This window comes from Orcinus orca, chromosome 10 (assembly GCF_937001465.1).
Source record: "Orcinus orca chromosome 10, mOrcOrc1.1, whole genome shotgun sequence".
Classification (NCBI taxonomy): domain Eukaryota; kingdom Metazoa; phylum Chordata; class Mammalia; order Artiodactyla; family Delphinidae; genus Orcinus; species Orcinus orca.
Window position 1 is genome coordinate 32,885,973 of NC_064568.1, and position 24,075 is coordinate 32,910,047.

At 38.6% G+C, this 24,075-nt stretch overlaps 1 protein-coding gene across 5 annotated transcripts in view; it reads left to right on the forward strand.

Annotated features, from left to right (window-relative positions):
• Nucleotides 1-24,075, forward strand: part of ERC2 (ELKS/RAB6-interacting/CAST family member 2) — a 962,057-nt gene that overhangs the window by 347,341 nt on the left and 590,641 nt on the right. For all 5 annotated transcript variants that reach the window (XR_004482334.2, XR_007479446.1, XR_004482336.2 and 2 more), the window contains exon 7: nt 21,831-21,998. Coding sequence is in view for 1 of the 5 variants with exons in the window: in XM_049715281.1 (XP_049571238.1) it covers nt 21,831-21,998 (168 nt within the window). In the remaining 4 variants the exon portion in view is untranslated. The remainder of the gene's footprint in view (nt 1-21,830; nt 21,999-24,075) is intronic.

A 24,075-nucleotide genomic window follows, 5' to 3' on the forward strand; every position in this document is an offset into this window, starting at 1 on the left:
GCTGGGCTTAATCGATCACCTGATTATCTCTGATCTAATCATGATGGTGATTAGGTCACAGTCAATGAAATACTTCCAGCAGCCAAAGTAATTGAAAAGTAATCTTTTCCTATATATCATAAAGAATATTACAAGCTTTCCAGTTTATAAACAATAGCAGAACTCCTCGCATTTTGAAAGAATACCCAGGGTGACTGGTACTCTATCCTTGTTACCTTCTGGGCCCACAGGCCCAGCCGCTCTGCGGCACGTGGGATCCTCCCAGACCCGGGCACGAGCCCACGTCCCCTGCATTGGCAGGCGGACCCAACCACTGCGCCACCAGGGAAGCCCGGTTATGTTCATTTTGATTCCTCCTAAGGAACCTTCCATCTAGAGAACAGGCCCTTCTCAAGGGTCCTACCCACCCCTCGTGCTGAAGGGACCCTACTTTCTTAAGAAGCTGGTGCCCATAGAGATTATAGTAAAATTAATATACAGTTTGGAATTGTATAAAGGAATTTTGAAAAGTTCTCTTAGTGAACTGAAATCATGTCTTTTAAGTTTCCTTCTGTACCAGAAACATCCAGTCCTGAATTGTATGTTCTTTCTAAAATCACATGCCAGCTTTAGATCATTTCCCCAATTCTCTTTGACTTTGAGGTTGTATTTTAAGAACAAGGACTGCTTGTGTCTGATTGACCCTGATATTCCTTTATATCATGAGTCCAGCAGTTCAGCAGTCATGTTAAAATGCCTGCTTAGCTTGGGTCTCAACTGCTCTTTTGCTAGTACATCTGTCAATCAGAAGGATGTGAGGACATCCTCTTGGATCTTCCTAGAACTGGTCCACTGTTCCTCATTGCCACTAAGAGCTGTCTGGATTGTTGCAGTTGCCTCCTAAGTGGTCTTCCTTCTGCTCCCAGTGCCTCCCCAGAGTGAGCCTGTTAACATGTTAGTCCAGTCCTGTCTCTCCTCTGCTCAAAACCCTCCAGGGGCTCCTCATTTCACCCAACGTCCTCACAGTGACATCAGGCTTACGTGATCTCTCTTCACTCCTGCCCTCACCCCGTTACTTCATGACTTTGTCTCCTAGCCCATGTCCCCTTGCTCACTCCACTCCAACCACACTGGCCTCCTGGCTGTTATTCCAACATGCCAGACATGTGCCCACTCTTGGTTTTTTGTACTGGTTCCCTCTACCTGGAGCACGTGTCCTCTGACTCATCACATTGCTAACTCTCTTCACCTCATTTACCTTCTAAGTGAGGTCTACACTGGCCACCCCGTTTAAAATTGCAGCCCCCTCCAACTGCAGGATTCCCTTTGCCCTCCTCTATATAATTTTCTAGCATTCTATAATTTTAATTATTTTCTGTGTTTGCCATTTATTGTCTTTCTCCTGTCCTCTTCCCTCCTCTTGTTAAACTGAAAGCTTTTTGTTCACTAATACTCCTAAGATCTAGAAAACAGTAGAACACAGTAGTACTCTATGAATATTTTAAAATAAGTGGATGGAACTCTGTAAGGATGTTTTAAGATATGCTGCGGCTGGGTTCTTAAGCTTTGGTTCAAAATCCCAGGTAGGTCCTAAAATATAACTCAGAAAACCCCCCAAATCTAGGATCTCATATGACACAGTCCTGTCACATTCAAAGACACATAGCTAATAACTACAGTAATTAAAAAGTAATTCTATTCTGTTGAACTCCCTAAAATATCACCAGCTAAGTTTATTACAACTTATTTCAGTGAGGGAGAATGCCACCTTGACAAAGCCTTTGTGTTAGCCTGTGTGTTAGTTTCTGCTTTATAACAAAGTGAATCAGCTATACATATATCCCCATATCTCCTCCCTTTTGCGTCTCCTTCCCACCCTCCCTATCCCACTCCTCTAGGTGGTCACAAAGCACCGAGCTGATCTCCCTGTGCTATGCGGCTGCTTCCCACTAACTATCTATTTTACATTTGGTAGTGTATTTATGTCCATGCCACTCTCTCACTTTGTCCCAGCTTACCCTTTGGTGAATAGATTTTTATCCATAATAAATTGATCAATGGGAATTTCCTGAAACTAAAAGTGAATTTATTTATTGGTTTCCAGCCTTGTCTTTTCTGGGAAAAGATTTCCTGGAACAAACAACTAAGATGTTGTCATGGTGGTCTACAGTCATATTGAAGTTATAGTGACAAAGGTGGTCTCAATTCTCAATTCTTGTGTCTCATTAAAGGAAATGCACTTCATTCATTCATCAGTTTGTTTATTGATTCATCTGAAAAATACATATTGATTTCCTGTTTTTCTAGACTTTAAAATTATTTTAAAAATTTTATACAATTTTTAAAGGTTACTTTCCTTTAAAATAACTATGTAGTTATTACAAAATATTGGCTATATTCCCCATGTTGTACAATACATCCTTGACCCTATCTTACCCCAGTAGTTTGTATCTCCCACTGCCCCACCCTATATTGTCCCTCCTCTCCCCCACTGGTAACTACTAGTTTGTTCTCTATATCTGTGAGTCTGCTTCATTTTTGTTGTGTTCATTACTTTGTTGTATTTTTTAAATTCCACATATACGTGATATCATACAGTGAGTCGACACCAGGCTAGTACAGCAGAGCTTCCCATCAACCATTCTTTCCTTTTATCTCAGGTTCCTTCTTTAACACTCAGCTATTCTTCATCTTCTCCCCTCTTTTAAATCCCCGCAAACTCCTTTTGTTACCAAGGTCATACAGCATTTTGTTTTCGTGTTTTTAAAATTTTATTTATTTATTTATTTATTTATTTATTTATTTATGGCTGTGTTGGGTCTTGGTTGCTGGGCACAGGCTTTCCCTAGTTGTGGCGAGCGGGGGCTACTCTTTATTGCGGTGCGTGGGTTTCTCATTGCGGTGGCTTCTCTTGTTGAGGAGCATGCGCTCTAGGTGCGCGGGCTCACCTAGTAGTTGTGGCATGTGGGCTCAGTAGTTGTGGCTCGCGGGCTCTAGAGCGCAGGCTCAGGAGTTGTGGCACACGGGCTTAGTTGCTCTGCGGCATGTGGGATCTTCCCGGACCAGGGCTCGAACCTGTGGCCCCTGCCTTCACAGGCAGATTCTTAACCACTGTGCCACCAGGGAAGTCCCATACAGCATTTTGGAATCTCTCCCTCTCTCTCTTCCTGTCCCTTTAAAAACTATATATAGATAAATAGATATAGATTGACTTTCAGTTTTTCTTAGCTTATTCCAGAGTTTCTCAACCTTGGAACTATTGACATTTTGAGCTGGATAATCCCTTGTGGTGGAGGGACTTCCCTGGATGCTATCTACTAGATGTTAGTCACACCTGTTTATATCCCAATTGTGACAATCAAAAATGTCTCCAGACATTGTCAAATGTTCCAAGGGAGGCAGGATTGCCCTCTCTAGGTTAGAACTGCTAGCTTAGTCCCTTGCTTGGATTTTGTACAACGAAGGGGAGACTGAGAGCTGACCCAGCAAGTGAAAATTCATCCCTCCTAGAAAGAGGACGGAAGGTTGTGTCTGTGCACACAGTAATACTTTGGCCCTAGCACATCCTTGCTGAGTTCTCCTTCTCAAGAGCATGTCTGATCATGTCACTTCCCATTGCCATCAGGATAGAAGCCAGAATCCACAACATGGTTCAGTTCATCTTTCTCATCTCTCACTGCCCCCTGCCCCATCACTGGTAGTCTGATAGGGTTTGCATTGAATCTGTAGATTGTTTTGGGTAGTATAATCATTTTCACAATATTGATTCTTCCAATCCAAGGACATGGTATATCTCTCCATCTGTTTGTGTCATCTTTTATCTCTTTCATCAGTATCTTACAGTTTTCTGAGTACAGGTCTTTTGCCTCCTTAGGTAGGTTTATTCCTAGGTATTTTATTCTTTTTGATTTGATGGCAAATGGAGTGTTTCCTTGATTTCTCTTTGTGACCTTTCATTGTTAGAAAGAGATTTCTGTGTAGGTTCCCCACCAGTAGCTCTATCTCCTGCTTAAAGATTTGAGGTATTTTATATCTGAAATGATTGTCTCCCTTTCACTGACCCCTGTCCCTTCAGTCTCAGCTTCAGTGTCTCCTCCTTGAGGCAACTCTCCCTAATTCATCCTAGACTAATGTAGGTGCTCTAAGTCTAAGTTAGTAGCACTCTCTACCTTCTCTATCATAACAGGTAGCCAGACTTTATTGGGATTGGTTATTTAACTGTCTTTCTTACTAGTTTATCATTCCAGTGAAAAAGATCGGACTATCTCATACACCGTTGTTTGTTTCCTCAGAGCTCAAAGTAGAGCCTGGAACTTAGTCAATGTTGACAAAAAAGTTGTTAAATAAATTTTTGAAAATAGTGCTAATATACCAATTTGGTGACTAATACATATGTTTTTGACAATTTTTCAGTTAACGTCCAAAAGATAAAACCAACTGCTTATCAGAATTGATGGGTTAATTGGAAGAAATTTAACTTAATTTCTGCCCTTCTCCCCAACCTTTTAGAAGTTCAGAATATCAACATATCAGTAGAAAGGACACAAAATTGCATATTATTCTTTGTCTTATTATAAATTCAGAGTAAATCTTTTCTTAGGAAAACATAACATTGTTAACAAGCTGTCTCTGCTGTTCTTTTAAATGAAGTGATCTTAACTTACTCCTCATTCTTTAACTCCATAATGTTTAGCAGAAGTTTTACAAGCTGGAAACCCACAAGGTGAATCCTATCCACAGATTTAGTTTAATGGACTCATCCAGTGTTCTTTTTTTTTTTCTTAAAGAAATTTTAAAAAGGTGCTAGAAATAAAAATATCAGGATGTGTCACATAATAATGTAGATTTGTAGTTTCTCTTAAATAAGGGGAAGCTCTGCAGCACTGGCATGCTTCCGTCTTGGCAACCTTGCCCAGGGGCTGAGAGAGTCGCTGCCCCTTGGAATGAGATGTGTTTTCCCCAGTTCACCCAGTCCCCACCCAGCCAGAGTCACTCTTTAGTGTCATTGGCTTGACCTCCTTGGCATTTAATTTGCGACTCCAGTCTGCTTTGTAAGTGAAATTAAGGGAGGGAAAGGTTAGCCAGTGAACACTTGAATAAAATATGAGTGTAAGAACATCCAGGTGACAAGGATCTGGTAACGATTGTTATTGAAAGTGCCTGCCCTGTTTCACTGGATTTGAAGTTTAATTCCGACAGGAAGCCCAAGCAAACTCCATTTTTATGCTCCCCAAACCAGCACACGTTGCAGAGGATGAGGGGAAGCTGGGATGCTTCTTGGCCAAGACATGTATAGCCTACTTTCCCCAGCTCAGAAGGTCTCAGCACAGACATCTTGACTCTCTCCCCTTAGGCTTAGAGCAACCCAATTTCCTCTTGCTGAGTGGAGTATTTCCAACTTAGTACATTTTCTTCTCTAATGAATGACTTCCTCCCCTACATTATTGGGACACTGAAAGTATAAGGGCTTCTCCAGGCCCTGATGTGGGAGGCAGAAAAGCTGAGTTGTTGAATCCTGTTTGTCACCTAAGTCCTCCAGGTGCCTAGTGTCCAGGCTATTCTGATGCGCAGATAAGGCTCAGTTCTGACTTCTAGTGGATGTGGGGTCATGCGCTAAGTCCTTCACTTTCCTAAGGCTCACTTTTTTTCTCTGAAAACAGGAGTGATACTCTCTGCTTCATCATCATACCCTTAGGCTGGCATGTAGTAGTTAAGGCATTCAATAATTAGCAGTAGTTTTGTTATTATTACAATGTTGTTGTTTTAAAGAGGGACTGAAATGAGCCCCTCAAAAATCATATGGGAATAGTGAAGGCATATATATGAATAATGTGAACTCTTTGAAGGAAAACCGTTGCTCTCTTTTGTTAAATTACAATATTGTTATTGTCCAATGTGTAAATGCTCTTATCTTCATTGGTGACATAAAGCAGCTCTTGTGGTGTTTGCTTTCCTGAGGTGTGGAAAGGATTATGGAGGTGCAGTCTGGAGGCCTACATGGCCACAGCTCAAAGAGTGCAGGTTCTGTCCACTCATCTCCAATCACAGCAGAGAATGGTTGCTTTTCAGAGCAGGCATCATCCTGTCCAATGAAATGGATATCTTTATTTTCATAGTCTTTACAGAGATTAGAAAGAGCAGAGTTTCACTCATCTTTGCCTGGAAAATAACTTTGCATTCAGAACTGTACCAAGAAGAGAAAAACAGAGGAGGATTTTTTTCCTCCATAATTTGATTTACCCCAAAATTTCTGTGTTGAGGACAATTATCAGAGGTAAGAGAATGCATTTTAAGGCTCCCTTCCTTGTAATTCCATCTTCCTTATAATTTTCGTAGCATGTGCAGTCATGAAATAACCAAGAGATTATTTTTACAGCTTTTAACTTTACCATGATTCAAGCATAAATATATTGCAATTTAATAATGTTAATGAAAGTAACTTGTGATGATGGGGAATATATAGAAAGGAATGGAATGAAAGCACACTTTAGCCCTGATCTTCTGAGGGAAGGTATTTCCGAAAATGTCTTTTTTCAAGTTCACGGGGATTCTTAACAAAATTTGTCAAGACAAAATTTGGCATTTGAAAAATGTAAATTTTATAGGCTATTTTACTCCTTTGTATAAACAATACTTAGAATTGCTAGCAGTCAAAATGAAGAAATTTCCTTCCAGTGGGACTACTCTAACCCACTTTTAGTATGTGATCATTTTGTTAAGTGTAGATTTAAATCATGTTGCATTATGTGTGGCCATGTAAGCTTCTAAGGGAATCTTCTAAATGTTATATTTCTAAGACCTGCCACTGTGCCCTGGACTTGGGTGCTTAGTCCATACTGCTAGTGCAGTATTTTCCACAGTGTGTTCCCTGGGATATTAATAGGATGTTATAAAAATGAGTGTTGGAGTCAAATAAGCGTGGGAAATGCTGATTAACCGAAGTTAAAGTGGACTTCACAGAGCATTTTGCAAGTTCTAGAAAGAGGATTTCCCAAATTAATTTTACCTTGGAACATTTCCCCCACTTTACTCCCAGTCCTTTATCCCCCAACAAGAGTACTTGTAGAACTGGTTTCCTCTGGAAATACTTTTGGAAATGCTAGGATTACACATAGTAATACACTACCACAAAATTGGTGGCTTAAAACAACAAAAGTTTATTGTCTGACAGTTCTGGAGGCCAGTTATCCAAAATCAAGGTGTTAGCAAGGCTGCACTCCTTCCAGAGGCTCTAGGGAAGAGTCCTCCCTTGTCTTTTCCATTCCAGCTTCTAGAGCTCCAGGCATTCCTTGACTTGGTCTGCATAACTCCAGTCTCTGCCTCTACCTTCACATGGCCTTTTCCTTCTTCAGAGTCTGTGTCTCTGATCTGTATGTCTTTTATAAGGACCTTTATCATTGGATTTAAGGTCCACCCAGATAATCCAGGATGATGTCATCTCAAGATCCATAATTACATGTGGAAAGACCCTTTTTTCAAATAAGGTCACATTCACAGGTTCTAGAACATGGACGTATCTTTTTGGGAGCCACCAGTCAACCTACTGTAGATACTATGAAGGTTTTTCAAGATTGGAGGATACTTAAGAAAAGCCTAATTCAAGGACAGGGAGCCAGCTGTGCACATGAGGGTGAAGGTTCAGGGTTGGGTGTTCTAGATGCAGAGATCCAAAATTGGCATACAGTTGTTGTGCCTAGCAGACATCACCTCTTTATCTTGCCAATCTTCTCACCAATTCTGGATGTAGCCTCAGAATCCTTCTTAACAAAGGGCTCTATAAAGCTACTTCCCGATCAGCTGGAGTGGGCGTGTGAGGCAGGAGAATCCCTGAGGTGATAAACAGAGCAGGTACTCTAGAGGCATGAACAGACAGTCTCATTGAAAGAGTTCCATAAGAGGCTAAGGAATTCAAACTTAATGGACATGGGGCCCAAACATATTATTTTGTCCAGCAAAACATGTATTCCTCTTAGGGAATGCTTTGGGGATAGGGTGGAGGTGTTTGTGCATGTTTCTGGTCCTTTATGTGCTTTGCCGCAGGATCCAAAGTGCCTGGTGAGAAGAAACGTAGGAGGGAAGAATTGCCCTCCTGTATGCTCCACTTCTAAATCTATAGAAGAAATTGGGACTATTCTGGTTAATGGTGACAGCTTCTAAAAGACTCAAATTCTGCTTTCTACATGGATATATATGAATCTGGCAGTATGTTTGTCCTGACAACATCCTTGCTCATCTTGTCTTTTGTATAAATTAGGTTGTATTTGAAATGCAGTGAAGTGGCAAGCTCACTTGGTGCATTTGGTTTCCCCATCATCAGAAGGTTGTAGTTTCTAGACATATTTTCCCCCCTCTGGCTCAGACAGTACTTCCTTTTAGATTACTGCTCTCATTTCTGGGCATTTCTTGTGTTTCAGCCAGATAGGATGCTGTCAGCACATTTCTCTCCTCTCTGTGTAACTGGTAATTGTGAAAGGTAGGGCTATGATTTTTAGTTATTTTCTATCCAAGACACTTCTGTTTGCAAGACTAAAAGTGATGCAAAGTGCTATCTTTCCCACCTCCTTGTGTTGCAATGAAAATACTGTTTAAATGGGTAAATGCCCAGTGACCAGGTTTGCTTATAGGATATCAGGCTGCTCAGAAATAATAGTCCCTTAGTATGTGGGTGGTTTGATGCATTCCAGTGTTGTAGAATATGAACTAACAAGATAGAATCATAAAATCACAGAATGTCAGAGTTGAAACTGGAACAGTAAGTTCAATTTCCTCATTTTACAGATGTTGAAAACGGTGGGAACTCCCAGTCACCAATTGTTATTCTTTGAGCAGCTCACTTGTGATTTCTGTCATAAAATTGTAGAACTCTAAACAAAGAAACCACTGCTGGAAGAAGAATACAGTAGAATATTATTGACCCATTGCACACATGGTAAATTCACACACATACACACAAAAATTTTCCATACCAAAATGTTCCCTGCCATAATAGTGCTTTGATCACGGTAGATTGTTTTCAGGAGCAGTGATGGTGAACCCAGAAAGAGATGGTTGTTTGTTTCCCTTTAGGGAAAAGAAATGACCAAAGAATGTATGTAGCATGGTTTTAATTTTTAAAACATCATGGCGGGTTTTGCTTCTGGTTTAATTGGTTTTTATAGCGATCGTCTTCACTCCTGGAACTCAGTTTATTTCCAGCTCCATGTTCCTTAGTAACAAAATGCTTCCAAGTTGGAAGAGTCTATAACAAGTCCCAACAGAGAAACAATTGCTTACTCTGGCCAAGGTGAATTTGCACAGGGTTTGGTGGTACCACCCATTTCACAATCATTTATGCTCTACCTAAAAGTCAATGATGTGAAGCCTCAACTTGGCTTAAAAGTGAATGTGTTCCTAAATTCAGCACACACCCTAGTGGGGTGTGTTACAGTGGAACTTCAGTAGTCAACCTTCCTTTCCTTCAGCTATCTGTGTGAGTAAAAGACCTGTCTGAATATCTTAGGATAGAAGAAGTGTTTTCACTATTTTGAAAAGCAAACCTATGAAAACTATTTCTGTAGTAAATATTTGGCTCATGTTGAAACATCATAAGAATATGTAGATGGAATGGTGTATACCTATAGGTGGCATTTTGCAGGATTTTCTCACTGATGACATTTTGTTCAGTGCATTTTAGACATGGATGGAGACTAGAGCTATTGTATCCTGCCATGTGTTATATATTACATATATTATGTATTTATGTGATATGAGACAGCAAACATATGATTTAATTGTATATATATAATAGTTATATAAATGTAAATATATTTATATAAATATATATTATATTATCATATAGAATTTAACATATGATATATAAAGATAGACATAATATATACATATACATTATATATGATAAATATATAAATCACAGTACTACCATGTTAGCCTGGAGATCCCTCAGAGCATCTATGTTTTCACCTATAAACAATACCTACCAATACCAGTATATCAGACAGGATAAAATACATCTCATAATTTAAGCAGTTTTACATTTCTTTGCTTCATGCCATATTCCTCTTCACTCCTGTGGTTGTCATTTATACTATTCAAATATTTCCAGCTTTCCTCCTTTTGAGCTTGATCCAGAGTAGGCCCTTTGGAGTCTGGTAGACATGTGCTCCAGTCTTGTCTTTGCCACCTGTAATCTGTGTGGCTCTGGGCCTTGAAAATGGAGAGCATTAACTCCCTGTCTCAAAGTGCACATGGGCACATGAAACTGCCCCGTGGGTGTTAGCTAATGTTACCATCATTGTTGTCAGTACAATTAGCTTTCAATGGTAGCTGCTAGAATATAACATATAGTACTCTAATGACTAAATTTGCCAATCATATATAGATGATGGAATATATTATTTATCATGGTAATCGTAATTTATGTTACTATTCAGTATTAAGCAGTAGCCACTGTTCATTGTTTGTTTCTACTTTATTTCTTAGTACATTTTAATAAAGCACCTTGCAAGTCATGTTTCGATTAATCCTTGGGGCATTGGTACTACTATTATCCTCATTTTATGGGTGGGGAAACTAAAGTTTTGAGAGATTGTATCTTTTTCTAGGTCATGGTGAGTAAGTGGAAGGTTAAGATTTGAACTTGAGGAGTCTAGCTCAAGAGCCCCTACTTGTAGCTATTACTCTTTCCTGCCTTCCAACAATGTATTTTGCCTTAGTTAGCTTACAGGTGGAATTTACTAATGTGTTAAATTAATCCTTGTTTTTATCACTTATGTGACTGAGCATATAGTAGGCATTTAATAAACTCTTATTTATTTGCTTATGCATCTTTCCAGAAAAATTCTATGCACACAACAAGCAAATTCTCCTTCTCTTATTCCCCATTGGAAACATATTATGCATACAGAGACACACATAGCATTTTACTTTTGGCCTCCACAAAAGTTTCCTGCAATTTACCTTTTGTCTTTTTTCATGAAAATATTTTCATTTGTATTTAATCTTATTTGTCTATCTTTTCCTTTATGGTATCTAAGCTTTTTCTCTTGCTTAGAAGGACTTCCATGCTTCAAAAGTAAAAAGAAGGGCCCCAATATTTTCTTCTAGGACTTTTCATCAGGAATTTGTTTTTGTCATGAGGAATTAGGTAAGGATTTACCTTTATTATTATTTTTCTGAATGGGTAGTCAGAGTTTAGCCATTATTAATTGAATAATCTATTGTTTTTTACTAATCTAGTGCCACTATTATCATATACTAAATTTCTCTAAGTATGTGAATCTATTTCGGATTTCCTCTGTCTTTTTCTTCCTGTATCAATACCAAACTGTTTTAACTTCAAAGCTTTAAAATATGTTTTAGTGTCTGGATTACTCACCTCCTGACATCATGAAAGTTTCGAGTAGGTGATGACCTTAGAGGTCATTGAGCAAAGTTTTGTTGGTTTATAGAGGAGGTAGATGAGTCCCTAAGAAGCAAGTGACTTTCTTGAAGGTCTCACCCTCAGGTTTTGGCAGAGCCAGAAATGAACTTGGGATGTAGGCTGGAGTGGATCTTGAACTAGAAGATAAGGCTTTAACACAGTCTACCACATTAGCCCTGAACGCCCTCTGAGCTTCAGTGTTTTAACTTGTGAACAGTACCTACCTCCTAGGTGGCCCTGAGGAATGTATGAGGCACCCTGGTTCCTCACCTAACAAACTGCTAGCCCCAGAGGATGTCTCACATGTATCTCTTGACTCTGAGCCAAGGCCTTCTGAATCTAGTCCAGTGGTGTGTCCCCATTTCACCAGACTCAAACATTTCATATCTGTGCCATGCCTTAAAAATGTGATTGTGAAAAGATACTCGAGAACAATCTTTCATAAAATTTTCTGAAGGGTATTGTTGTGTTCTTAGAAAAATACGGGTTCTGTGGTTGGATAGGTTTGGGAAAAGTAAGTAAGGTCTCGGCTGTGGGACTTCAGAACCTTTAGTATGATAATGTCTACCATAAATCGGGAGAGCTAGCTGTGTTTCCCAAGTTGACTTGATCATAGAACGAACCTCCACTCCCCCAATTAATTTTTGCACAACACCCAGGAGGCTTTCAAAGAACAAATACTGTTTACTTTAGAGCAGTATGTCTCACACTTGGGAAGAAATTCCTTTTAAAGGAAAAAAAGAACATTATAGACACCCAGTATTGTTTTATGTAATAATTATTACTTACGTTACTTAATTAGGTACAAAGATAAGACTAGGTATGCTTATAGCTCTTACAGAACTATGAAACCAAATCAAAATTACACACTAAATGAAAATACAATGTCAAGGCCTATAAACTTTAAATGAATTATATTAACTTTATATGGAGAAGAATTGTGTTTGCTGGACGTAAATTTATACCTGATATGAATATGGTGCCAACCGCTGTGGCTCAGATGCTCGCTCAGAAGTCTGCATGGTGGTGTGCTGTGTATTAATCTAGTTTCCTCACTGATTGCTGTTTCTGTAGTACTGATAAGCCCCTTGTTTGCATGTTCACCTTTATATCCTGTGGCCAAGATTGGAGGAGGGAACATATCAGAGAAATAAGATATATTTCTTCTATGCTTTCTCCATTTCATTCCCAAAGAATCTTAAGTGCAAATACAAAGGCAGGTATTGAGATCGTTTAACAGTCCTTGATTATAAGGAGTTATTTATATGATCCAGAATAAGTTCGCTTTAACTTTGAGATAATCATTAAAAAGAAAATATAACATAAAATATGTCTTATAGCAAACTCGTGGATCCTTGAACATAGGTCCCCATCCTCCAGGAGTATGGGCCCTGATTTGAGAGACATGACTTTAAAATACAGGTTTAATTCTCCTTTAAATAAAAGGACTGTGGTTTCTAATTTGTTAGTCAGTTACAAACATGTCACACATACCTGGATGGAGGTTACTTATTTGGATTTATTGAAAATAACTGACCTTGAGATCACAAAATGATTACTTAATCTTGGTACCAAATTATCAGTGATTTAAGTTCTTTGGGTTCAGTGATAGTTTAGAAAGTTGATGGCATATCTAAGTAGGACCAATATTTAAAATTTTTCGTGTTTAAATTTAATGTGCTTACTTGAAGGGAAAGTGCAATATGAATGATACATGGTGTTTTCTTAAACTTGTTTTTTTGGTAATAGTAAATGTTTTGAAGACGGGCTTTTCAAATGTTAGGAGGTACTAAGATTGATAGCTTTGCAAATTGGTTTTAAGTATTTTGAATTTATAACTATCATCATGTTGCAAAATAACATTGACTTTGGAATGGCTTACTTCCTTTTGTAGTAATTCAAAAATATTATGACAGCTATAGTTTTATAGTGAGCATAAAAACCAGTGAGGTAAGTTCAATGAGGTAAGGTTAGTGTTGGAAGTTTTATTAACAAAAACTTTAAGTATTAACACATGAGTTACAATTCCCATGTGTTTTCAGAAATTTGCTGGAACTGAACTGAACATTAAATTTTGAACTTTGGACTAGTCACTTAAAACCACCTAATTTTAGTGTAAGAAGTAGCCAAAAACTTAAGTATGAAAACAGGCTTTATGAAGTTGGCTGGATTATTAACCCACATATGATATGAATCCTTCCATGTAGGTGATACAAAGCATTCTTAACCCAGTATTGTTTTCTTCAAGTAGGTGGCATGTGGGAGTTGGGTATAATTTTTTGACGGGTAGGTAAGACAAAATGCATCTTTACAACCTGAAAATTTTAACTGTGTTAACAAGTTGGTGATTGTAACTTAACTTTTATAAGCATAGCATGTGTTTATGCAATACTGAATATACCTGAATTTTATTTTTCGAATTGAAATTGTATGAAAGAACAGACTTATAATTTAAGAGAAAAGTATATTGTAAATTATGAAGCAATGTATAATACAGCCATTATTGTTACTCTTTGTGCTATTTAAATATCTTAAAATATAGTATAGATTTTTTTTCCTTGGTCAAATGTTTAAGTTTTGGGTTGCTAGATGAAAGCCAGCACACGGAATTGGGATTATCTAGTCTTTTTTTTACCCCGGTCATTATCACTCCATTGATCAACAGGAGGGTAAATACATGATTGACATTAACTGGTCGTCTTGAAGAGCTTAAAGGTGTAATTGATAAGATCATATCTCTTACTGCGAGGGGTAGGGAGACCTTTTAACTAAGACTGAAAACCAGGGACCCTTTTAGGAAAGGGATTTCTCTCAGTTTTCAGTTGTGTAGATGTCCTCTCCTCACAAGTTTTTGTTGACTTGATCTCACTGGGAGTAAATGCATCTATGTGGAAGTAAATCTGTAAATATGCAGAAGATGTCCTCATTAGTCTTCTGGAGGAATGTTGATATAATTACAGGACTGCTCGCCCACAAGTAGGTTAGACTCTAGTCCAGGTTCTCTTGTCTCAGGAGCTTCCAATTCTTATAGCCATTTACCTTTTTAATGTTTCCTAGCATCTCAAGCTACATGTACCTAATCCTGAACTCTTGATTTCTGACCTCAAGTCTGATTCTCCCTAGTCTTTCCCATAACAGACAATAATTCCACTGTCTATTCCAGCCAGTAACCCAGGAGTAACCTTTGATTCCTTCCTTCCTTCCCCCCTGCCCATAATTACAAACCTGCAGCTCTCCCAGCTGCCTCCTGATTGTTTCTCAAAATATATCTCAAACACAGCCACGTTCTCCTTCTCCACCACCTCCATCCTAGTTGTGGCAGCCAGTGTCTCTCCTCCAGATGACTGCCTGTCCCTGGCCTCCATACCCGCTCCCCCACCCCCGCAATGTCTGTTCATACAGTAGCATCAAATTGTCCCATCCTTGACCAACAAAAAGACTATTGTTTTTTCACAATTCCTTGCTTTCTGGTTCAACAAGGTATTCTATACTTACTGTGTACAGTTTCTTGCCACAGACCTAAAATCAATCATTTCTACAGTGAAACTGATTTGTTTTAGTTAGAAATGGTTTTAAGAGACAGTATTTGGGGTGGGTGATCATTGTTACTAAGATGGTCACTTTTTTCTAAGCTTTTTTTAATGGACAAAGCTAGAACATAATATTTTAAAAAAGAATACATACCATGTGTTCATCCTTACTAGTATTACAAGGCTCTTTTTTAACGACTTAAATTTATTAAAATCCAAAGTTATCTTGACAGCAGAGGAGCATGTATAAAGCACAACTTATTTAAAGATCAATAAAGACCATTTAGGGAATTCCCTGGCGGTCCAGTGGTTAGGACTCCAAGCTTTCACTGCCGGGGGCACGAATTCAGTTCCTGGTCGGGGAACAAAGATCCCACAAGCCATGTGGCACAGCCAAAATGAAACAAAGCAAAAACAAATCAATAAAGACCATTTAGTGTTCTAAGATGGGATAGTAAAGAGTAGCCATCAGTTAAATAAACCATTTTAATGAATATCAAAGTGTCAGTCCAAGTCTAATTTATAATAGCTGATAGACATTTGCTAAATCATGAATTTTATTATTTTGTATGTACCCAAACACACAATATACATTTTCACCAATAAACACAGATAGCCACAAATTAGCCTTTTTTCATCCAGTTTTTTTTTACAAGGCTTTTACATATGTTCTTATATTTGTATTACTTTCCTCTTACCCTAAAAATCATGTTTACTGATAATATTTACGTAATACTTATTTGCTCTACCTCACCTCCAACTTCACAAATATATGGTTCAATAAGTCATGACCTGACAGTCTTGTTAAAAGGCTGTATCTCTAAACTAGGACAGTGCCTGGCACAAAATCAAGTCTTCGTATTTGTTGAATGAATGAATAAATAATTCTAGTTACTGGAGATAGAAAGAGCACCTACAGAGAAGAGAAATTTGAAATCAAAATAGGTGCAGAAGTCGAAGAGTAGAAAGACATAACCTAAGTATAGGGTAAGAGATAGACACACCCTCATCTATAAGTTAATTTTTAATGGTGCAGTTCCTGAAGGTCATTTTTTTCTGAAAGGCAACTTTTGCTATAATTAGAGATTAATTATATGTGGGGAGATCAAAATCTAAGGGTTGAAACTTTGGGGCTTATTGGAATCATGCATGGTCCAATATGGTAGCCATGAGCCATATGGGGCTATTGAGCACCTGAAATGTGGCTAATTCTAATTGAGATATGCTAAAAGTATAAAATAAATGCTGAATTTTGAAGACAATACAAAAAATGTAAAATATATTATTAATTTTTTAATATTGATTACATGTTAAAGAGTAATATTTTTGATATAGTGTTATCAAAATTAGGGTTTTGATATAGGGTTAAGTTAAATATATCATTAAAATTAATTTTACCTGTTTCTTTTTACTTTTTAAACTTGGCTACTAAAATTGAAAAATTACATATGTGGCTTGCATCATATTTTCATTGGACACACTGTCTTCAGTCTTGTTTCTGGAAGGGTGGAAGTGTCTGTGCAACATTTCTAGCCAATCCACACATCTCGAACACTGCCCATTTCACCAAGGAAAAATCACTCCTCACATCAATTATGTTAATTGACCAAATTTCAGGTACTCATCAAATATAAAGAATATTGAGGCACTTTTGGTAGTTGACTCTGGCATCTCAGCTTTTAACTGAAATCTTTCATAGGCTAATTAACTACCCCTGGAGAATTTTTTTGCATTTGGGAAATATACCCATCTATCCACCCACCCAGGCACCCCCTCCACATAGACACACATACCATACTGTGTATGCTGAAATATTTTAAAGTAAATGACAGACAATGTAACACTCTGGTACATGTTAGAGCACAAAAACTTACTTGCTCGTTCTTCACTTTTCCTGAGGGTTGTTGATTAGCAACCTTTATTGCATTCCTACAGTGTATAAATCACTGGGTTAGAGGCTGTGGAAAGCAGAATAATAAAATATAATAATAATAGCAAAAATGTATTGAGTGCTTCTAGGTGCCAGGCACTGTGCTAAGTGCAATATATGTGTTATTTAATTTAATCTTTAACATAACTTGGTGAAAGAGGTACTCTTATTATCCACATTCTGCTCATAACACCTTAGTGTTGTTCCTGACATTTGGAAGGCCCGTGGGTAAGTCCATGGCCATTGCCATGAGTTGCTTGAACACATATATTTGCAACGCAGAGACTTTGCAAAACAGAGTTGTCTACTTGAGCCACTTGTTGATATTGATACAAACTGAAGTTCAAACCAATGTGCTTAAGGAGACTCTTCCTCTTCCGTCTCTCTTTCTTTTCTCCCCAAGGTCTTGATCTTTAACCTCTGTGTTCACTCCCTAGGGTTCTGCTACTTCTTCCTTTCAGCTCTGGCCTTGGCCCTCTGACATTTCCCCCCTTCTTTGGAATTGGAGTGAGAGGTTAGGGGAAAGTAGATTTTGAGGTCTTAACACACATGGAAGGAGTAGATTTCGTTTAGGTTTATGGTAGTCTCTAAGACAGACCTTTCTAGCTTTAAGGCGCACACTTTTTAGTAAAACCAGGGGAAATTATTGTAATTATTGATGAGTGGTTTAACACATCATACTGTTACGTCCAACCCGTGTTAGGGATTGGGGGGCAGGAGGTTAGGGGGATCCTGCTTCTCTTGAGGATCCAGATTTATGGAGGTTCTGCCATCATCTAGCTCCACCATCTGGAAAATGTAGCCTTTAAGATCTCTGAGGAAGGGGAGGAGGGTGGGGATGGCATAGACAGGAAATGATGTATGTCGCTTCTGCTTACATTTCATGAATAAAACACATGGCCTCATCTTCCCACAAGGGGGCTGGGAAGGGAAATTGTTCCTGTGTTCAGGAAGGAAAGGAGAATTGGATGTGAGTGAGAAGTAGTGGTTACTACCACAGCAACTTTTAGATTTTAGGTTATTTTTAGTGTTTGTGTCTTTGGAAGCTATGTACTTTATGCATACTTCCAACTTTGAAACTGTCTCCTCATTTGAATGATTGCAAGTTGAATCAAATTCAAATATACACTTAACCCAAGTCTACTATTAGGAAAAACAAACAAACGACACTTTGAATGTGAAATAAAACTATATTGGGAGCCTTTGTGTATGTTCCAGTTTCATTTTCTTTTAAAGTTTTTCTTTGTGATAGCATGTTTATTCAATGCCTGAAGTGTTGTCGAGTAAGTAGTATTCAATCTGTGAAAATTTTCAAGTGGCCCCTTTTTCTCTCTCAAGTGTTTTTTTTTTTTCTCAGTGTTGCTGTAGTCATTTTAAGATTGAAGTGAACCATTTGATTTTTAAAAATTATTCATGGCACATCAAGTAGCACTTTGTGTTTTGTCACAATATTGTACCCGTTTCTGAAGGCCTATGTGACCTTATGGGAGAAAGGTCAGGAAGCTTATATATAGAACTTCTAGAAACATACCTCACCATTGGAACTGGTTATAATTCCTGGGTGATGACAATGAAGATTAATAATGTTTAACTCTGATTTTGGCAGTTTTTGCCCATTTCATTGCCATGGTCCTTTTCTTTCAAGTTATTACCTGGAACAGAAGTGATAACAAATGCTTCATGTTTCATACTGCCAGGTAAAAGGTTAAATTTTCATATGTTATATGCTTTTAAATATGCACACACATGCACCCGCATATACACACAAATACACAACTGGATCAGAAGGTAATGAGTAATTCTTCTAAAATGAAAAGATTGTCTTAGTTTTAACATTAGGTGACTAGTTCCCATGTGGTTAAGTCATATGTAAAAATTGGAAATTCAACCTATGGGTCTTTGTGCACTGACTGTATCATACAGTTCTAATTTCTTTTTTTTTCCTGGGAAATGATGGTGCTCTTTGCTTTGCCAAGTTTTGTTATTGAGTCGACTGCCAAAGTTTGAGAGAGAGTCAAGGGCCCTTAAAATTATTTGGTGTTGAGTGACGAGGCAGAGAAAGGTATTTCATATTCCCAAACATTTTAACTTTTATGTCTCTACCTGATGTTGGAATATAATCTAAACTTCAGGGCTTTTCTGATTCTTTTAAAAATGATGTACACTGTCGAGTGAGGTTCGAGTATTAGCGAGGGGAACTTTAATCCTACTCATTGTTACTCAGTTTGGAACTGCATATTCTAATTTTTAATAGACTATGTTCTTTCTGGCCTGATCTTCCTTGTATTTAAACTTCTGTGCATCAGAAGGTCTGTGTGCCTGCTTGTGGTTTTGCACCATCTGGAAGTTAAAATTTGACTTTAGAAATGATGTCATGCTTGCTTACTACAAACTGGGCTAATGTTGGTTGAGAATTGGATGCAGTTCAGGTCAAAGTTTTGTCTAAAAAAAAAAGACCCTTAAGCTTCATTTCTTGATTCTAGGAGACTGTGCAAAGCTGTAAAGATAGAGTGAAGGTGACTGAAGGGCACAATTCAAATTCCTTTGAAGCTAAGTACATGCTGTCAGGCACATGGAAAATAAACTCCCAAAAGAAAGACCTTAGCTGGCACAGACTCCCTCCTGCCATGTAGAGTTTGGGTGTGAGTAGTGTGTTGATCACGACCATCTTTGCTCTCCATTTTATTCCTGGAGAAATAGTCTTACGGCTAAGGTTGCTGTTTATCTCTTCTGGGCTCAGTAAGATGGGGCAGGGCACTGATAGATCACACATAGCCAGAGGGCACTGCAAATGTTAAGCTTATTATTCATCAGTAGAGAGTCTCTTTTTCTAAACTCTCTCTAGCACTACTCACTACCTCCCATATTGTAATTTATTTAAATCATGGTTTTGGATATTGGGTGTTTCCTTCGATCCAGATACAGACCATTCATCTTTGATAGGTAGAATGTGGGGCTAATGGGACCACAGTTTTTTCTCAGATATACACTGAATCCTGGTCAGCCTGTGTGCAAATCTCTACAATCGAATATGTAACCCCTTCTAACCACTGCTGTGATCTACAGTGTTCAGCATGTTCCACCAATTTCCAGGGAACCCACTAAATGCCATCCTTTATGTATAAACTAAAAATCATATTTTTTTCACCAGATAAGAGGAAAGCTCAAAGAGAAGTATTGATGTTACTCCAGGTTGGTAGACGAAGATAACTTTAAACAAAGATAAGCCACTTGAGAATCTGGGATGTTTAAGCTTTAGTGCAATTGGCGTGAATTTTCACTTAGAAAAGGAGAGATCCCCAGGACATGAGTATCCCCTTCACCCACCCGCCCCGGCCTCTATGGCCATTATGTAAGAAGACACACAGCTATCAGATGTATGAAGAATCTGCAGTTCACACCCTCGGCAAGCACAGAATGTCCATCCTCTCTCATAATGCAGTCTGGGTCATTCGGCCAACTGGGCTTCAAGTACGCGTCATTGCTTTTTCCCTTGCTGGGACCTCCCAGCTTCATCCTCCTCTCTGGGTCAGAAACTAGAAAACCTCCTCACCAACCTCCCCATCACCTTTGACCTTTAAAAACACAACTTTGGCACCCCTTTCTTGGAAAGGGGTAGGAAAAGGAGATTCTACTCTGGTAACTTTAATATCATCATCCTTCCCTGATGTATTCTGCCTATGACTGATTTCTGTCTTTAAAATCATAAAATGTCAGGCACTTAGAGACAGTCTGTTCTTACCACTTTGTTTTATGAATGAAGAAACTGAGTCTGGAAGCCTGCGTGTGGGGAAGTGAGAGTTATTTGTCCTGATCCTCACAGGTAGAAGATGGAAGCAGAACCTGGCCTAAAACCTAAGTGTCCTCTTTCCGTTGTTCCCAGTTGCCTTTGACTTTGAGTCCTCATAGTATTTACGTATCTATTTATTTTGGCGTATTACAGTATTCTTGCATCCTTTGTAAACAACTTTTGTTTTTTTCCCCTTTCATCCAAATTTTACCTGCTGGTAGTGTAATGAGCAAAATGTTCAACAAGAATTGGTATCAGATGCAGCAGCCCCCAGCTCACCCCTGGCCCATTCTTTTTCCTCAAGACCACCTGTTTAAACTCTTCATGCCTGGTTATTTTGATATCTCTGAATAACATGCTTGCATCATTACTTCCTGAATGTTGATGTAGCTTCTATCTGTCCAATTCTTGGTACAGAAGGTGAGGATTAAAGTCTTCTATCACCCCCACGCCCCACATCACCCATGTAAACTTTTTTTGCACATGGTCTTTGGAATGTTAACATTGAAAAAATAAAGGTTATGTTTCATCATTTTATTACTGACACTTGAAAAGCAGAAATTGTAATAATCTAAGTTTTGAGCTAAGGTAGAAATAGGAATTTTTTTGTATGCTCTGTCTTTTTTTTTTTTGTACTTGGAAAGCAGTCTTTCATAAAGCTGGAGCATGAGTGTCATTTCCACAACATTTTCTTCTAGCAGCATTTACTTCCTCTTGGCAACACGTCTTTTTCTAATTTAGGAGTGTTTCTCAACGTGTCAGTCTTGTTCTCCCAGATATCCGTGGCATGGCTCATTGTACTCTCTGAGGAGAACATGAGCATCCCTGGAGGGTGCTGCATGAGACGTGTTGTACCCTCCCTGGGCTCTCAAAGACACACAGAATTAGTGTGCTTTTTTTTCCCCAACCTTTGGTTTTACAACGTGAGACATACTACTATTTCATAATGTCTTATTTCATATAAACCTTATATTTTAAAAAATGTATCACTGTTCGGGTACACATGCAACAGAACTTTAAGGTAGATGTAGGCTTTGAAACACCTGGAGGTGCACATGAGCAGTGTTTGATCACACTGCTCAGAAGGTATACTGCTACCCCATGCTCCTCGCAGGGCAGGACTGATGGTTACTGATGGCCTCTCTGTAAAACTACAACCCTTTTTCTTTTTCCTGATTTCAGGTAGATGCACTGAGATTACGACTAGAAGAGAAAGAATCTTTTCTCAATAAAAAAACAAAACAGCTGCAGGACCTCACAGAAGAGAAGGGGACACTGGCTGGAGAGATTCGAGACATGAAGGATATGTTAGAAGTGAAGGAAAGGAAAATCAATGTTCTTCAGAAAAAGGTGAGTAGCTGACATAAGCCCTTCAGATTGAGAATTGATAACATCCATGTTTTGTCATTTGAGAGAAACTTTTGAGCACGTGGAAAAGAAGAAATTATTGTTGAAGAATTGTAGATTAGGGAGTATAAACTTTAAATTTACTGGTATTTAACTTACTGGTGGTTGTACTGTGTCATTTTTAGCATGACCTGTTGAGTTTTCTATTTGATTACCTAGAAACTAAATAGTGATGATTTTTTTTTCATTTACCATCTTAAACATAGAGATAATTGTACAAATTTAGATATAAAACTAAAATTTATAGTTAATTTTTCCTTTTTCCTTACTGAGAATTGAGCAGTGTGTTTTGTGGGTCTTAAAGGTATTTTAGTTGCATTTTGTATTTACATAAACTTTAGTAGCTCTTATCCTGTCAAACCCATACAGATTTTAGTGCGGGAATGGTAATGTTTACACCCATTACTTAATTGGAATCAGTGAGAGAATGTATAATAAGTTCTAATACAGTGACTTAACCCAGAAGATGCTTGACCTGGTTAGGGCTCTTTTTTCTTTCCTTCTTTCAGCAGTTCATTTTCTCCATTGTAGGGGAATGAGATTTGGGGACAGCACCCAGATTTTTTTTTTAAGAATTCTTATTTGCTACTGTGTACAATTTTGGTGGGACCATAGGGTCCCTTGCCTTCCGTAAGGAAAAGTGTAGGCAAAAAGAGAAACCAACACCTGCTCTTTTAATAAAAAGAAGCTGTTGGGAAACACAGGGGTCTCAGATTAACAAGCAGGCAGCATGGAAGCTGGGCAGGAACCAGTGTGGGGAAGCACGAGCTGGCTGGCCAGGACACTGCCATAGACAGGCATGTTGCCAGGCACCAATGCTGCAGCTGCAGGCAAATGGTATCTAACCGGCCCTCCTCTTGGTGTCATTTGCCACCATCACCTCTCACCTTGTTTATATTGACAGCATCCTACCTGTTTTTCCTGCTTCAACTCTTACCTTTACTACAGGCTGTTCCTAATACAAGCTGGAGTAATTCTTTTAAAACATAATATAATTCTTATCACACTCTGACCAAACCTCTCCAGTCACAACCAGGTACCTAATTCGTGGGGCCCAGTGCAAAATGAAAATGTGGGACCCCTTGCTCAGACTTTATTGAGAATTTCAGGATGGTAAAGGAAAGCATTAACCCAAGCATGGGGCTCTTCTGAGTATGGGGCCCTGTGACCCTACACAAGTTGCACGCCCATGAAGCCGTGTCCCCATCCTCAGCGGCTTCCATCCTCACAGGATATTGGTGGTCTGATAGATCATATTATTAATTCATTTCTGTTAAGATTTTACAGACAAGGCCCTGGTCACCGTTACAGCTCCAGCTAATTGATACAGGTGATTAGAAAAGGGCTGGGAAGAGACGACTGAGGACCCTTTGAATCAAAGGACTGTCTAGGGCAGGTGGGACTAAGTGGCAGTTCGTGGAGCATATACTAAGGATTCAGAAGAAGACTTTTCATTTAGAATCCCCACCAGCAAATGATACCAAAAGCTGGCATCTATTGAACTTAACTTATGTTGAACACTGTATGCTAGGTACTCTGCTACGGTTATTACGTTCACTATTTACTTACTTTTGACCGTATAACCCTGTGAGGCAAGCACAGTTATTAACCCCAGCGATGCTGAGGCTTATGGTAGACTTACCCAAGGTCAAACAACCTAGATACAAGTTTATGTCTTTGGGAGTATAGAATAAAATGATTATTGCAGATTAAGAGAATAGGCCTCCTTTTTCTTTGGCCCTCAAGTTTATGATGACACCAAGTGCAAGAGCAAATCAAGTAAGAACATCATAGTTGCACAACCAGGAGTTGAGACTAAGCTCTCTCGTTCTTTTTTTTTTTTTAATTGAAGTATAGTTGATTTATAGTGTTGTGCCAATCTCTGCTGTACAGCAAAGTGACTCAGTTATACACATAGAGGCATTCTTTTTTCTAAATATTCTTTTCCATTATGGTTTATCGCAGGAGATTGTGCTATACAGTAGGACCTTTTTGTTTATCCAGTCTAAGCTCCTTCATT